Genomic DNA, 16,551 nt, shown 5'->3' on the forward strand with positions numbered 1-16,551 from the left:
TGAAACCCTGTCTCTCCTAAAAATACAAAAATTAGCTAGGCATGGTGGTGGGCGCTTGTAATCCCAGCTACTTGGGAGGCTGAGGCAGGAGAACCCCTTGAACCTGGGAGGCAGAGGTTGCAGTGACCTGAGGTCAGGAGTTTGAGACCAGCCTGGCCAACATGGTGAAACCCCATCTCTACTAAAAATACAAAGATTACCTAGGCATGGTGGTGGGCGCTTGTTATTCCAGCTACTCGGGAGGCTGAGGCAGGAGAATCCCTTGAACCTGGTGGTCGGAGGTTGCAGTGAGCCAAGATGACACCACTTTACTCCAGTCTGGGCAAAAAAGCAAAACTCAATCTCAAAAAAAAATTTATGTATGTAACACTTTATGTATACTGTAGAAATCTTATAATAATATTCCTTCAGTCCTCCTCCTGTATTTTGTGTTTCTTATACATTTTACTTGTGCATATAACCTGTAACACATTGTTTTTGTTATTGCTTTAAACATTTCTATTTTCAAGAAGTTAAAAAAAAAACCTCTCTTACATTTACCCACATATTTACCTTTCTGATGATCTTCATTCCTTTTTGTAGATCTGTTGTCATTTTCCTTTCTCTTAAAGAGCTTTTATCATTTCTTATACCGTGGGCCAACGAGCAGTGGATTTTCTCAGATTTTATTTATCTGAAGTTGTCTTCATTTTGCCTTCATTTTTGAAGGATGTTTTCGTTGGCTATAGAATTCTACTTTGTCTTTTTTTTTTTTTTTTTTTAGCATTTTGTAGGGGTCATTGTTTTGTCTTCCGGTTTGCATTGTTTCTTAAACATCTGTAGCTTACTGCAATGTCCGCCTCCCGAGTTTAAGTGATCGTCCCACCTCAGCCTCCCGAGTAGCTGGGATTATAGGCACCACCACTCCCGGGTAATTTTCGTGTTTTTGTTGTTGTTGTTGTTGTTTTTTGAGATGGAGTCTCGCTCTGTCACCCACGCTGGAGTGCAGTGGTGCAATCTCGGCTCACTGCAACCTCCACCTCCCAGGTTCAAGCGATTCTCCTGCCTCAGCCTTCTGAGTAGCTGGGACTAAAGGTGTGCGCCACCATGCCTGGCTAATTTTTTGTATTTTTAGTAGAGACAGGGTTTCACCATATTAGCCAGGATGGTCTCAATCTCCTGACCTCATGATCGACCTGCCTCGGCCTCCCAAAGTGATGGAATTACAGGCATGAGCCACCACGCTGGGCCTAAAGTTTTCATTATCTTTGTTTTTTAGCAGTTTGCTGTGATGTCCCTAGATGTGGGTTCCTTTGGATATTCCTCTTTGTAGTTTGCTAAAATTCTTGTTCTGAGTTCAAGTTTAGAAAATTAGAAAGTTTTCAGTCACTATTACTTAGATAGTTTTTTCCCTCCCTCCTACCCCACACTTTCACCTTCTCTCCTCTTTCTCTAACTTTTCTCCTTGTATTCCAATTACTGGTATGTTAGACTATTTGATACTCTCACACAAGTTTTTAAGACTGGCATGGTTTTATCTTTTTTCTTTCTGTGAGATTTTTAGCTTGGATAATAACTATTGAACAAATGTCTCTTCCATTATTTGATCTGCTGTTAGTACTAAATATATTTTTTACTTCAGATGTTGCATTTTTACATTCTAGAAATTGTCTGCTGCTTTTTGCTGTTGCGAGCTCTTTCATATCTTTCTGTAATTCCCTGTCATGCCACCCATGATAGCCATCTTTTTCCTGTAGATTCTTTAGCATATTTGTTGTCATTATTTGAAGTTCTTACCTGCTAATTAAACATCTGGTTCATTGTGGATCTCTTTCTGTTGACTTTCTTTCTTGACCATGAATCACATTTTTCTGTTTTTTTCCCTGTCATAATAATTTTTATTGTATAGTAGATACTATGGAGATGCTAGATTCTGTTTTCTTCTGCAGAATGTTGAACTTTGTTCCAACAGGTAATTAAATTGCTGACTGATCACATTGATCATGTTGAGCCTTGTTAAAGGCTTTGTTAAGGCACGTCTGCTTCAGCTATGCTTTCTGATTGCTGAGTTATGGACCTTACTCCTAGGGTTTCAGTAGAAGGCTAGGGTGTTTACAGGAGACTCTTTAACTTACAGGCTTAAAATTTAAGCTCTGTTCATCTCCTCAAGATGGCACTTGAAAACTCTGCATAACTCCTCCCAATTTCCATTTTCCCCCTTCTGGGATCTTTGTATTCCCTCTGTATGTGTGCAGTTTGGCCATCAGCCATGGATTTGAGTGCAGTGTGTTTGTAGATTTTGGACTCCCTTCTTTGTGGAATTTTCTCCCTGAATTTCCAACCAATCTGCCTGCCCCAGTCTCCAATGGACATCTTAACCCATGAAGACTATAACTTCCCTCCTGAGCTCTGTCTTCCTTTTGCCATAATGACTAGGGAGTGTCTTCAGGGAAAAAGCTACATAAACTCTTCTCACCTGATAAGTTTTCTTCCCTCTAGTCTTATTCTGTCCAGTGTCTATCTGCCTTTGGTTGCACTCTAGTGACTTAAAAGGGTTGCTTGTAATAGTAATATCAGTAGACGGGTAAGTTTGACCTAAGTTACTCTGCATTACCAGGAGCTGAACCTGTATCTGTACTTTTGTTTTGTATTTTTTTTTCACTTGACATTTTAATGTAAGAATTTTCTAAGTTGTTAAAAATTTATAAACAAATGGACTTTAACTTTTTATTTGGTAAGTGAATATGCCATAGTTGGATATTTTCCTATTTTGGAAATCGAATGTTTTAATGTTACACATAGTGCTAGACTCTCGTTGTATGAAAGGGATAAGAAATGTGTGTTTTGAGGATCTGGACACAGGTTTCTTTTCCTGAAAATTTACTTAATCACTTGTATCTTAGATGAGGTATAATGATTATAAAATTTTTTATTTGTTTGATATATTTATCCTTTCAAGTATGCCTACATCCTATTTAAGTCAAAGTTTTTTATTACTATTATTATCGCTGTTGTTTTTGTTCTTATTTTCCTTCAGAAAAGAGAAAATATTCGTTCCTTGACTATGTCTGGCCATGTTGGTTTTGAGAGTTTGCCTGATCAGCTGGTGAACAGATCCATTCAGCAAGGTTTCTGCTTTAATATTCTCTGTGTGGGTACGTGCCACCTTATCTTCCTCTAAGTTGTTCCTTCATATTCCTTGTACTCACTTCATTCTTGTCATGGGCAGAACGATGCTTATGTTATCAATTTGAAATCATGATCCCAGGGATTCTCTTCAGTTGTTTAGATTCTGTTAGTTTTGTTTTTCTTAGCTTTAAACTTTTGGCTTGTTCTATAAACATTTCAGTGTTGTTGTCAGAGTCCTGAGTAGCTTGGCACACTTACTCTGTGCTCTGCTAATGACTTGCGGGACCAGCCATAGTGTGTATTTCTTTCATGCGTACCCTGGCCTTTGAAGTACTTGGGATCTTTGAAACCACTCTAGGCATTTACAGTTATATTTCTTTTCAGCCATTCATACAACCATAAAGATGTACCTTTGTGTGTTTCAGGGGAAACTGGAATTGGAAAATCAACACTGATTGACACATTGTTTAATACGAATTTTGAAGACTATGAATCCTCACATTTTTGCCCAAATGTTAAACTTAAAGCTCAGACATATGAACTCCAGGAAAGTAATGTTCGATTGAAATTGACCATTGTGAATACAGTGGGATTTGGTGACCAAATAAATAAAGAAGAGAGGTACGTGTTTTCTTCTTGAAATAAAACAAGTTTTTCTTGTTTCAAGACATTTGCCTTGTAGCCCTATGAACTATGATTTGATTTTCTCCTATGGTAATCCATACCTTTCCTTCCATACATTGATTTTTAACAATAAAATAATTAAGCAATATTTTGTTCTTATTAGCACATTGACATTTTTCTATCCATTTTTCTAATTTCTTTAGAATAATTTGAATCACCTTATTAAAATGTGCATTTCAGTGAAAGTAGCTTTAATTATTTCCTGACATGCAAATTCAATGTATATTAATTATACTAATTTTCAGGCAGGGCTTACCTCCTTGAAGAAAAAAAATATAAGACATACAAGAACAATTATAGACAATGGCCAAATACCTGATGTGTGAATTTTTTGTAAAATTCTAATCAAATTAGCCAGTTAAATTATTAATCATTGCAGGAAAGTTTTGATAGTGAAATTTTAGTTTATATTTTACCTGATGTCTCTATTTCTTTTCATATTTCTCCTAAGCTTGTATAAAGATTGAGTAGAGATTCTGTATCAAATTTAAACTATAAAAGAGGGAAAAGGATTGGTAAAGTAATAACTTTTTGTTTCATTTTCTTTTTTGAAATGTATTTCAATTTTTTTTTTTTTTTTTTTTGAGGAGTCTCGCTCTGTCACCCAGTCTGGAGTGCAGTGGCGTGATTTTAACTCACTACAACTTCCACCTCCTCAGTTCAAGCGATTATCCTGCCTCAGCCTTCCAAGTAGCTGGGATTACAGGCACCTGGCACCACACTTAATTTTTTTGTGTTTTTAGTAGAGATGGGGTTTCACTACGTTGGCCAGGCTGGTCTCGAACTCCTGACCTCAGGCGATCCACTGGCCTCAGCCTCCCAAAGTGCTGGGATTACAGGCGTGAGCTACTGCTCTCAGTCTTATTTCCATTTTTATAAGTATCTCTTTTTTTTCCTTTTAAAAAACAATTTCAAATTTTTGTTTAGATTTGGGGTACAGTTGCAGGTTTGTTACATGGGTATATTGTGTGATGCTGAGGTTTGCGGTACAAGTGATCCAATTACCCAGGTAGTGAGCATAGTACCAATAGTTAATTTTTCAGCCTTTACCCCACTTCTCCCTTCCCACTCTGGTAGTCCCCAGTGTCTGTTGTTGCCATCTTTATATCCATGTGTACCCAATGTTTAGATCCCACTTTAACCCAATGTTTAGATCCCACTTACTTACAAGTGAGAACATATGGTATTTGGTTTTTTGTTCCTGAGTTAATTTGCTTAGGATAATGGCCTCCAGCTTCATCCATGTTGCTACAAAAGACTTGATTTTGTTTTTTTTTTATGGCTGTGTAGGAGTCCATGGTATGTGTGTACCACATTTGCTTTATCCAGTCCACATTAATGGGCAGCTAGGTTGATTCCATGTCTTTGCTATTGTGAACAGAGCTATGATGAACATACGAGTACATGTGTCTTTTTGGTAGAACGATGTATTTTCTTTTGGATATATTCTAAGTTGGAATAGCTGGGTCGAATCGTAGTTCTGTTTTAAGTTCTTTGAGAATACTCCAAACTGCTTTCCACAGTGGCTGCGTTAATTTACATTCCCAGCAACAGGGTACAAGCGTTTCCTTTTCTCTACAGTCTCGCCAGTATCTGTTGTGTTTTGACTTTTTAGTAATAGCCATTCTGACTGTTGTAAGATGGTATCTCATTGTGGTTTTGATTCGCATTTCTCTGATGAGTTATGTTGAGCATTTTTTCATGTTTGTTGCTGCTTGTATGTCCATGTCTTTTGGCCACTTTTTAATGGGGTTGTTTTTTCCTTGTTTAATTGTAAGTTTCTTACAGATTCTGGCTGCTAGACTATAGTTGGATGTATAGTTTGTAAAAATTTTCTCCCATTGTGTAGGTTGTGTGTTTACTCTGATGATGGTTTGTTTTGCTATGTAGAAGCTCTTTAGTGTAATTAGGTCCCACTTGACAATTTTTGTTTTTGTTGCATTTGCTTTTGAGGACTTAATCGTAAATTCTTTTCCAAGGCCAGTGTCCAGCATGGTGTTTTCTAGGTTTTCTCCCAGGATTCTTATTGTTTGAGGTCTTACGTTTAAGTCTTTAATCCATCTTGAGTTAATTTTTGTTTATGGTAAAACATAGGGGTCCAGTTTCATTCTTCTGCATATGGCTGGCCAGTTGTCCTAGCACCATTTATTGAATAGAGAGTCCTTTCCCCATTGCTTATTTTTGTCAGCTTTGTTGAAGATCAGATGCCTGTAGGTGTGCGGCTTTATTTCTAGGTTCTCTATTCTATTCCATTGGTCTATTTGTCTGTTTTTGTACCACAACCATGCTGTTTTGGTTATTGTAGCCTTATAGTTTGAAGTCAAGTAATGTGATTCCTCAGGCTTTGTTCTTTTGCTTAGTATTGCTTTGGCTATTATGAGTTTTAGAATAGTTTTTTCTAATTCTGTGAAAAATGACATTGGTAGTTTGATAGAAATAGCGTTGAGGCCAGTTGTAGTGCCTTATGCCTGTAATCCTAGCACTTTGGGAGGTCAAGGAGAGGATCGCTGGCTCAGGAGTCTTGATATTAGCCTGGGCAACATGGTGGGACCCTGTCTCTACAAAAAATTTTAAAAAATTAACCAGGCATGTTGGTGGGCACCTATACTGCCAGCTACTTGGGAGGCCGAAGTGGGACTATCACCTGAGCCTGGGAAGTCGAAGCTGCAGTGAGCCGTGATCATGCCACTGCCCTTCCAGCCTGGGTGGACAGAGTGATGCCTGTCTCAAAAACAAAACAAAAAAACAGCATTAGCGTTGAGTCTGCAGATTGCTTTGGGCAGTATGGCCATTTTCACTATATTGATTCTTCCAACTATATTGATTCCATGAGCATGGAATGTTTTTTAGTTTGTTGGTGTCATCTGTGATTTCTTCTAGCAGTGTTTTGTAGTTCTCTTTCAGATATCTTTCACCTCCTTGGTTAGATATATTCCTAGGCTTTTGCGTGAGTGAGTGACTGAGTGTGTGTGTGTGTGTCTGTTGTACATGGCATTGTATTCTTGATTTGGCTCTCAGCTTGACCATTATTGATATACAGAAATGCTGCTGATTTTTTGTATATTGATTCTGTATCTTGAAACTTTACTGAAGTTGTTTATCAGTTCAGGAGCCATTTGGCGGAGTCTTTGGAGTTTTCTAGGCATGAAATTATATTGTCTGCAAAGATATAATTTGCCTTTTTCTTTCCTATTTGGATGCCTTTTATTTCTGTCTCTTGCTTGATTTCTCTGACCAGGACTTCAAGTACTGTGTGAAATAAGAGTGGTGAGCGCAGGCATCCTTATCTTGTTTCAGTTCTCAAGGGGAATGCTTTCTTCTTTTGCCCATTTTATAACTTGTTTTTTCTCATTAACTTATTTGTTGGATTGTTTGTATTCTATCAATTACCAAAGCAATATATAAATATGATTCTGTGAAAATATCAAATGGTATAGATCAGTTGGAACACACTTTAGCCATTCCCCTGTGTTCAGTCCCATTTCTTCCTCCAGAGGAGCCACTGCTCTGAAATAGGCTTTTTTCCCCCAGACCTTTGTTTAGTTCTTTTTAAATAAGCTTTATTAATGTATACTTTACATAGAATAAACTTTACTGATTTTTTTTTTTTTTTTTTGAGGCAGGGTCTCGCTTTGTCACCTAGGCCAGAGTGCAGTGGCACAATCTCAGCTCACTGCAACTTCCACCTCCCGGGTTCAGGTGATTCTCATGCCTCAGCCTCCCGAACAGCTGGGATTACAGGTGCCCGCCATGACACCTGGCTAGGTTTTGAAACAGTAGAGACAGGGTTTCACAATGTTGGTCAGGCTAGTCTCAAACTCCTAACCTCAAGTGATCTGCTTGCCTCGGTCTCCCAAAGTGCTGGGATTACAGGCGTGAGCCACCTCTCCCGGCCTAACTTTACTGATTTTAAGTGTACATTCAAAATGAATTTTCAGAAGTGTATAGCATGTTGTTACCACTAGCATAGCTCTAATATAGGAAATGGCCATGGTCATGGGTATTTTGCTGTCCTGCATGTACATATCAATCTTTAGCCAGAAACTTGGGTGCTTTCTCCAGATGTGTTTTTCTTTTTTGAGGTAGAGTCTCACTCCATTGCTCAGGATAGAGTGCAGTGGCGTGATCTCGGCTCACTGTAACCACCGCCTCCCGGGTTCAAGCGATTCTCCTGCCTCAGCCTCCCGAGTACCTGGGATTACAGGTGCCCACCAGCACACGCAGCTAATTTTTGTATTTTTAGTAGAGATGGGGTTTCACCATGTTGACCAGGCTGGCCTTGAACTCCTGACCTCAGGTGATCCACCCTTCTCAGCCTCCCAAAGTGCTGGGATTACAGGCATGAGTCACCACGCCCGGCCAACAACTTCAGTAGATTTCTAATCTCCATTTTTATTTTATCCTGAAGCGTTGACACTTTTATTATTATGTAGTGACCTTTTTTCTCTTGTAACGCTTCCGTGTCTGTGTTGTCTGCAGCTTTCTTATGTATGTTGGGTGTAGTTTTTCAGTCCCTTTACTTTGAACCTTTCTGTGCCCTTGTGCTTTAGACATGTTTCTTATTGAGCATATTGTCCTTTTAAAGCCCAGTCTGAAAATGCTTACCCTTTATTTGATCGTGTAGTTCCTTCACAATTAATGTAATTACCGATAAATTTAGGTTTAAATCTACCATCTTTTTTTGTGTTTCCCATTTGTCCTGCCAGTTCTATATTTATTTTTCCTTTCTTGCCTGAGTTCTATGCTTATAGTGGTTCTCTACACATTATCACATACGATCTTTCACTTAAGGTTGAAGATGAGTGTTTATACTTCTTGATAATACAAATAGACAATGAAATTAAATTTAGAACAGTTAAATTTTGTTAATCCCTTCTCCTGATTACTATTATATATTAACTCTCTCTCTCTCTCTTTATTTTTTTTGAGACAGTCTCACTCCATCACCCAGGCTGAAGTGCAGTGGTGCGATCTCGGCTTACTGTAGCCTCCCCCTCCTGGGTTCAAGTGATTCTTAAGCCTCAGCCTCCTGTGTAGCTGGGACTGCAGGCACACGCCACCCCACCAGCTAATTTTTGTATTTTTAGTGGAGATGGGATTTTGCCATGTTGGCCAGGCTGATTTCAAACTCCTGGCCTCAAGCGATCTTCTTGCCTTGGCCTCCCAAAGTGCTGGGATTGCAGGCGTGAGCCACTACCTGACCGAGTTCTCTCTCTCTTTTTCTATTTTTTTTTTTTTAATTTTGAGGTGGAGTCTCATTGTCACCCAGGCTAGAGTACAATGAAGCGATCTTGGCTCACTGCAACTTCTACCTCCTGCACTCCAGCAATTCTCCTGCCTCAGCCTCCTGAGTACCTGGGATTACAGGCACCCGCCATCATGCCTGGCTAATTTTTGTATTTTTGTAGTGACAGGGTTTCACCATATTGGCCAGGCTGGTCTTGAACTCCTGACCTCAGGTAATCTTCCAGCCTTGGCCTCCCAAAGTGCTAGAATTACAGTGAGCAACCATGCCTGGCCGAGTTCTCTATTTTTTAACTACACAAGGTATTATTATATGACCAGTATATGTGTATTACCATTTATTAACCAAAAATTTGTGTTTTGCTCACATACTTGAAATTTTAGTTGGATATGCAATTCTGGGTTGCCAGTTATTTTCTTTCTTCCATTGGAAATATCATTCCACTCTCTCCTGGCTTCTATCTTTGCTATTAAGGAGTCTCCCTTAAGGGTCCTCTCCTTTTGTTCCTCCAGTGCTTTTAAGATCTTTGTTTTTATTGTTCTCCAATTTTGCTATGCTGTATCTGGGTTTTTTTTATTTCTAATTTACCCTGCTTGTGATATGTTTGAGTTCTTGACTCTGAATAGTGTCCGTCAGTTCTTTTTAAAAAATCTCAGACATTTCTTCTGTAAATATTGCCTCTGCCCCTTTTTCTGTTTTTTTTTCTTTGAAAACTGATGAAATGTATGTTAGATCTTCTCATTATATCTTGTGTCTTTTAATCTCTCTGATTCATATTTTTATCTTTTTGTCCAGATTATGAAAGAATGGCATATTATTTATTTAGCAGAAAATCTTTACGGTTTTCATTCTTGAATAGCATAAGACAAAACATTCAGATAGAGGTATATTTATGGTTATTTATTTAGGTCATATAATAGGTCCTCTTACTGACCTATTTCAGGTCATTAATAAAAGCTTCTTTGGAATGTTTATTTGAAATATATACTTAACAGATTAATTTTTCCCATTTTATTGTTTTGGGAAGTGAATCCTATTGGGTCACATTTAGACCACTTTCCGAAGGACCACTTGCTGTTGTTAAAATAATCACTCTGATGATGAATTGAATTCTTGTAATGTTCAAGGTTTTAGGCTATTTATTTAATTTATTTACTTATTTAAAAAAATATCATTTTTTGAGGCCAGGTGTCATGGCTCATGCCTGTCATCCCAGTGCTTTAGGAGGTCAAGGCAGGATGATTGCTTCAGGCTAGGAGTTCAAGACCAGCCCTGGCAACACAGCGAGACCCTGTGTTTAAATGAATTTTTTTAAAACATTCATTTAAAACAGAATCTTGCTTTGTCACCTAGGCTGGTGTGCAGTGGCACAATCACAGCTCACTGCAGCTTTGAATTTCTGGGCTTGAGGGATCTCCCATCTCAGCATCCCAAGTAGCTAGGACTATAGGCACCTCACAATGCCTGGCTGATTTTTAAAATTTTTTAGGGGTTCTTGCTGTGTTGTTGTCCAGGCTGTTCTTGAACTCCTGGCCTCAAGTGATCCTCCTGCCTTGGTCTCCCAAACCATTAGGATTACAGATGTGAGCCACTGAGCCTAGCCTATGCTAGTTCTAGTGGAAAACACAGATGTATAAGATACTGTCTCAGTCCTCACATTGTTTACCATTTGCATAGGGAGAACAATGTGTATTCTATAATTTTAAAAGAAGTGATGATCCTCAAGGACTAGAAGGTCAGGCAACTTTATAGAAGAATTTAATTCTGTACACATTTATTAAGTACCTCAGCTGCTCAAGGTACTGGTTCATTATAGGGCTAGAAGGATAATTACAAAGGTTTCCAGGGAATTTGACATGGGAACTGTTTGTTGTTGTTTTCACTTGGAAACCCAGATTTGTTTAATGAGAATAGTTAAGAGTAGAAAAGTAAGTTGCAAAGGCAGTGGTTTAACATATCAGAACTTGGAATGCTCACAGACTATTCTTGGAATAGCATTAGCACACTGCTCTGCACATGCACTGTGATTTGATTTGCATCTTGAAGGCTGAATAACATGAGACAGCCAGAAGGAAGACTGCATTTCCAGGGAGGAGTTATCTGAGCAGAGGATGTAATTGGCCTTTCCTTTATTTATAATTAAATGAAAATAAAAACATGCCAGCATTACTAGTTAGATACTTTCAGCTGATGTATGCCTTTCTTCTTTACTTACGCTTTTCGTGCCCTGTAAATCTAAGAGGCAAGGAGTCATGGACTTTGACTTAAATATCTTTTGAGTATTGATACCTATGCATTTTCTCAATTAGGTAAATAATAAGCCATGTACCAGTTTGATTACAAATTAGACTGCTGCCAGCCTCTTTCAGCAGTCTGGTAAGTGTGGGAAGCTATGTCAGAAAGGGACTCAGTGTGTGAGTGACTATGAGAATGAATCAATGTAAATTCAATACCGTTTCAAGCACAGATTACCCTGACGGTTTTGGAAGTACAAATGATACTGAATTTAGGATAGTTTGACTTAATGATTTCTCAACTTTATGATAGGTTTATTTGGATATTAAATGCCTTTCAGCTAATATTTTCAGCTTATGTGATGGATTTATCATGATGTAACACCATTGTAAGTTGAGAAGCACTTGTATAGCTTTTGTGCATGTTCTGCACATTTTTTTTATCACTACAGTTATCTGTTCAGCATAGATATTAACTGTTTATTAATCAATGAAAATATAGACCTCAAACTTCTAAGAGTTGCACAGATGTCGTAAGGTAGCACAAATAATGTTGTATTAAACATTTAAATAATTTTTCAGCTACCAACCAATAGTTGACTACATAGATGCTCAGTTTGAGGCCTATCTCCAAGAAGAGCTGAAGATTAAGCGTTCTCTCTTTACCTACCATGATTCTCGCATCCATGTGTGCCTCTACTTCATTTCACCAACAGGCCACTCTCTGAAGACACTTGATCTCTTAACCATGAAGAACCTTGACAGCAAGGTGGGTTGAGGAAAGGAATCAACTTACCATACTTTCATATTTATTTTGAACTATTAAAATATTTTTACAATATGGGTATGTATTGTAACTGTTATGCTGTGCATCTTTTTTTAATTATTTTTTTTAGAGATAGAGTCACTCTGTCACCCAGACTGGAGGTAGTTGTGAGATCGTGGCTTACTGCAGCCTCAAACTTGTGGGCTCAAATGGTCCTCCTGCCTCAGCCTCCCAGGTAGCTGGGACTGTAGGCATGTACTACCACACCAGCTAACTTTTTAACTTTTTTTTTTTATAGAGTTGGGTGTCTTGCAATGTTGCCCAGTTGGTCTCAAACTCCTGGACTTAAGTGATTTTCCTTCCTTGGTCTCTTCAAGTGCTAGAACTACAGGCATGAGCCACCATGTCCAGTGCCTGGAAATCTTTAAAACATTTTATATTTCCATCTAGCTTATTTTTTCAGAGAAATTCAATTTGGAAGATGAGATGCAAAGAAGGAATATTGCAATAAAATTGTAGTTCCCTTTTTAGTGATTAAATTGCATGCCAGAACATTGATATTCTCTACATTTTTAATGCAGAATTCAGTTGATACTAATTTTACTTTATGAAACTATTAAGTGAGAAGAACTTCATTAACAAGAATTGAGGTCTAATGTTTCATTAGATATTGTCATAAAATACATTTTAATTTGGACCATACTGAGAAAACCTATTTTTGAATTTCTGAGTCAAGGAGCTATATATAAATTTAGGGGAGCTATAGAAAAATTCATAAACTAACTCACTTTAGATTTTTATATTTGTTTAAAAGATGGCTAAAGACAGTAATCTTATATTAAAGAAACATTAGAATTTTCCGTAATCTCAAATGGTATGCAAAATGAAGCTTTCATGATCCTGGTTACTAACTGTGTAAGTTGAATTCAAAATCCAAGGTTCTGGATGCTGCTGCTTTCTCTGCAGAAACCTGTATGGAAAGCCTGAAGCCCTGCCTAGTGAAGCTTTGGCACATCGGTCGATTTACTTTTGACTAATCACTTGGTCCCCTGGTTTTAGCAAAAATTGATGTAGCTTATATGACAGTCTGTTCACCTGATCACATGTGATCAGATGTTCTAACCATTTAACCAGTTGTTTTCATAGTTGAGTCTGATTATATGGAAATTCATATTTGTTAAAGGAACATAAAAACAAGAGTGTGCAGTTTTGTCTTAGCTAGAGTGGAGCAACATGAGGTAGTTTGTATAAAGATTTGTAGAAGCTGGTGTCAGTAGAGGATGGCTCTAAATACTGGCTCTGTCATTTACTAGCTGTCTGATCTTGCAAGTTTCTTTAGCCCTCTGAGCCTCAGTGAACTTAAGTGATTTTCAGTGTCCTTCACTTTTAAATAAAAACTGGGGAGAAGAACTACCTCAAGAGGCAGATATGAAAATTAATTAAATTGATCCATGTAAATAGAGGGTTTAGCAAATAGGCATGCTCAGTAAGAGCCTATCTGCCATAGAAGTTTGCTTTAGTATACTGTATAAGTATATATTATCTAATCTTTTCCAACTTTGGTGATTTAAATATATTCTTTATTTTTTATGATAAAAGTGTAAACTACCCTGTAAAACTACCTGCCTCTTATTTTACATAAGAAGGTTGTCGGGCCGGACATGGTGGCTCATGCCTATCATCCCAGCACTTTGGGAGGCCAAGGCGGGCGGATCACAAGGTCAGGAATTCGAGACCAGCCTGGCCAACATAGTGAAACCCTGTCTCTACTAAAAACACAAAAATTAGCCGGGCATGATGGCACACGCCTGTAGCCCTAGCTACTCGGGAGACTGGGGCAGGAGAATCGCTTGAACCCGGGAGGTGGAGGTTGTAGTAAGCCGAGATTGCACCACTGCACTCCAGCCTGGGCAACAGAGTGAAACTCCATCTGAAAAAAAAAAAAGAAGATTGTCTTAAAAGTTAGCTGAGGTCTCCCCATCCGGGTATAAAACAGGCAGTCAAGAGGGGTTAGGACATGGCCGTCATGCTGAACTGCTTGGATTCTGCTTCAGCCCTGCCACTTAGCAGCTCTGTGGCCTTGGATGAACTCGGATTCAATTTTTCATGTGTAAAATAGGGCTAGAGGCCAGGCGCGGTGGCTCATGCTTGTAATCCCAGCACTTTGGGAGGCTGAGGCGGGCGAATCACGAGGTCAGGATATCGAGACCATCCTGGCTAACACTGTGAAACCTTGTCTCTACTAAAACTACAAAAAAAAATCAGCAGGATGTGGTGGCGTGCGCCTGTAGTCCCAGCTACTCGGGTGGCTGAGGCAGAAGAATGGGGTGAACCCGGGAGGTGGAGCTTGCAATGAGCTGAATTCACGACACTGCACTCCAGCCTGGGCAACAGAGCGAGACTCCATCTCAAAAAAAAAAAAGGGCTAGGGAGAGCTAACTCTTAAGACTTTTGGGAAGATTAGCTGAGATGAACATTACAAAGCATTTAGCACAATGCCTGGCATATATGAAGGACCTCTGTTATTTATTGTTATTTAAAACTTATTTAAAAATTAACAGGCACAGTTTATTGAGGATATTTATGTATTGGTATTCGAGGTACTGGCCAACCCACCCACCTTTGAGTCATCAGAAGTCTTTAAGAAGTGTTAGCCAGGAGCAATTTTATTTATTTATTTATTTATTTTGTTATTATTATTATACTTTAAGTTCTAGAGTACATGTGCATAACGTGCAGGTTTGTTACATATGTATACTTGTGCCATGTTGGTGTGCTGCACCCATCAACTCATCATTTACATTAGGTATAACTCCCAGTGCAATCCCTCCCCCCTTCCTCCTCCCCATGATAGGCCCCGGTGTGTGATGTTCGCCTTCCCGAGTCCAAGTAATCTCATTGTTCAGTTCCCACCTATGAGTGAGAACATGCGGTGTTTGGTTTTCTGTTCTTGTGATAGTTTGCTGAGAATGATGGTTTCCAGCTGCATCCATGTCCCTACAAAGGACACAAACTCATCCTTTTTTATGGCTGTATAGTATTCCATGGTGTATATGTGCCACATTTTCTTAATCCAGTCTGTCACTGATGGACATTTGGGTTGATTCCAAGTCTTTGCTATTGTGAATAGTGCCGCAATAAACATACATGTGCATGTGTCTTTATAGCAGCATGATTTATAATCCTTTGGGTATATACCCAGTAATGAGATGGTTGGGTTATATGGTACTTCTAGCAATTTATATTGATGTATTCCCTTAGTGGATTTTCAGGAATAAATGGAAGAGCTAATGAGCACTTGTTCAGAGGCAGTCCACCTTGAACCAGCAGTTCAACCTGCAAACTCTTGTAATAACTAATTCTAGATGCTTCCTAGTCATCCCTTGGTATCCAAGGGGGATTGGTTTCAATACCCTGAGGATGCTGAAATTCCTTATATAAAATAGTATAGGACAGTCTTGCAGTGCAAAACTATATTTTAGTCAGCAAGGGACCAAATATAGAATGGTGGTCCCATAAGATTATACCTTATTTTTACTGTACTGTATTATATGTTTCTGTATTTAGATATGTTTAGATATACACATACCATTGTATTATAGTTGCCTACATATACACATACTTACCATTGTATTATAGTTGTCTACAGTATCCAGTGTAGTTACGTGCTATACAGGCTTCTAGTCTAGAAACAATGAGCCATACCATACAGCCTAGGTGTGTCATAGTCTATAACATCAAGGTTTGTGTGAGTATACTCTGTGATGTTCACACAACATCAAAATCACCTAAGGTCATATTCGCATTCCTATCAACATGTTTATTTATTAGTCTGTTCTTGCATTGCTATAAAGAACTATCTGAGACTGGGTAATTTATGAAGAAAAGAGGTTTAATTGACTTACAGTTCCTTAGGCTGTACAGGAAGCCTGGCTGGGGAGGCCTCAGGAAACTTAAAACCATGGCGGAAGGTGAAGGGAAAGCAGGCATGTCTTATATGACCTGAGAAGGAGGAAGAGAGAGCAGGGGGAGGTGCTACACACTTTTGAACAACCAGATCTCGTGAGAACTCGCTCACTACCACAAGAACAGCAAGGGGCAACTCTGTCGCCATGATCCAGTCCCCTCTCACCAGACCCCGCCAACACTGGGGATTACAGTTTTACATGAGATTTTGGGTGAAGACACACATCGAAACCATGTCACCATGGTTAAGTAGCACATGACTGTATATAACCTACTTGTATCCTTGCATATACTTTAAATAATCTCTAGATTACTCATTATAATACCTACTACAGGCCAGGTGTGGTGGCCCATGGTTGTAATCCCAGCACTTTCGGAGGCTGAGGAGGGCGGATCATCAGGTCAGGAGTTCGAGACCAGCCTGGCCAACATAGTGAAACCCCGTCTCTATTAAAAACACAAAAAATTGGCCGGGCGTGGTGGCTCACGCCTGTAATCCCAGCACTTTGGGAGGCCGAGGCAGGCGGATCACGAGGTCAGGAGATCGA

The 16,551-nt window shown here is 38.9% G+C and overlaps 1 protein-coding gene across 4 annotated transcripts in view; it reads left to right on the plus strand.

Moving 5' to 3' along the window:
* The window catches only part of SEPT10 (septin 10), a 74,120-nt gene that overhangs the window by 29,390 nt on the left and 28,179 nt on the right, over positions 1–16,551 (plus strand). For 3 of the 4 annotated variants that reach the window (XM_011961457.1, XM_011961458.1, XM_011961459.1), the window contains 3 exons: positions 3,017–3,134; positions 3,534–3,729; positions 11,854–12,040. In XM_011961457.1, coding sequence (XP_011816847.1) covers positions 3,017–3,134; positions 3,534–3,729; positions 11,854–12,040 — 501 coding nt within the window. The remainder of the gene's footprint in view (positions 1–3,016; positions 3,135–3,533; positions 3,730–11,853; positions 12,041–16,551) is intronic. The other variant, XM_011961460.1, reaches the window with a different exon arrangement.

This window comes from Colobus angolensis, unplaced genomic scaffold (genome assembly GCF_000951035.1).
Source record: "Colobus angolensis palliatus isolate OR3802 unplaced genomic scaffold, Cang.pa_1.0 Scaffold552, whole genome shotgun sequence".
NCBI lineage: Eukaryota > Metazoa > Chordata > Mammalia > Primates > Cercopithecidae > Colobus > Colobus angolensis.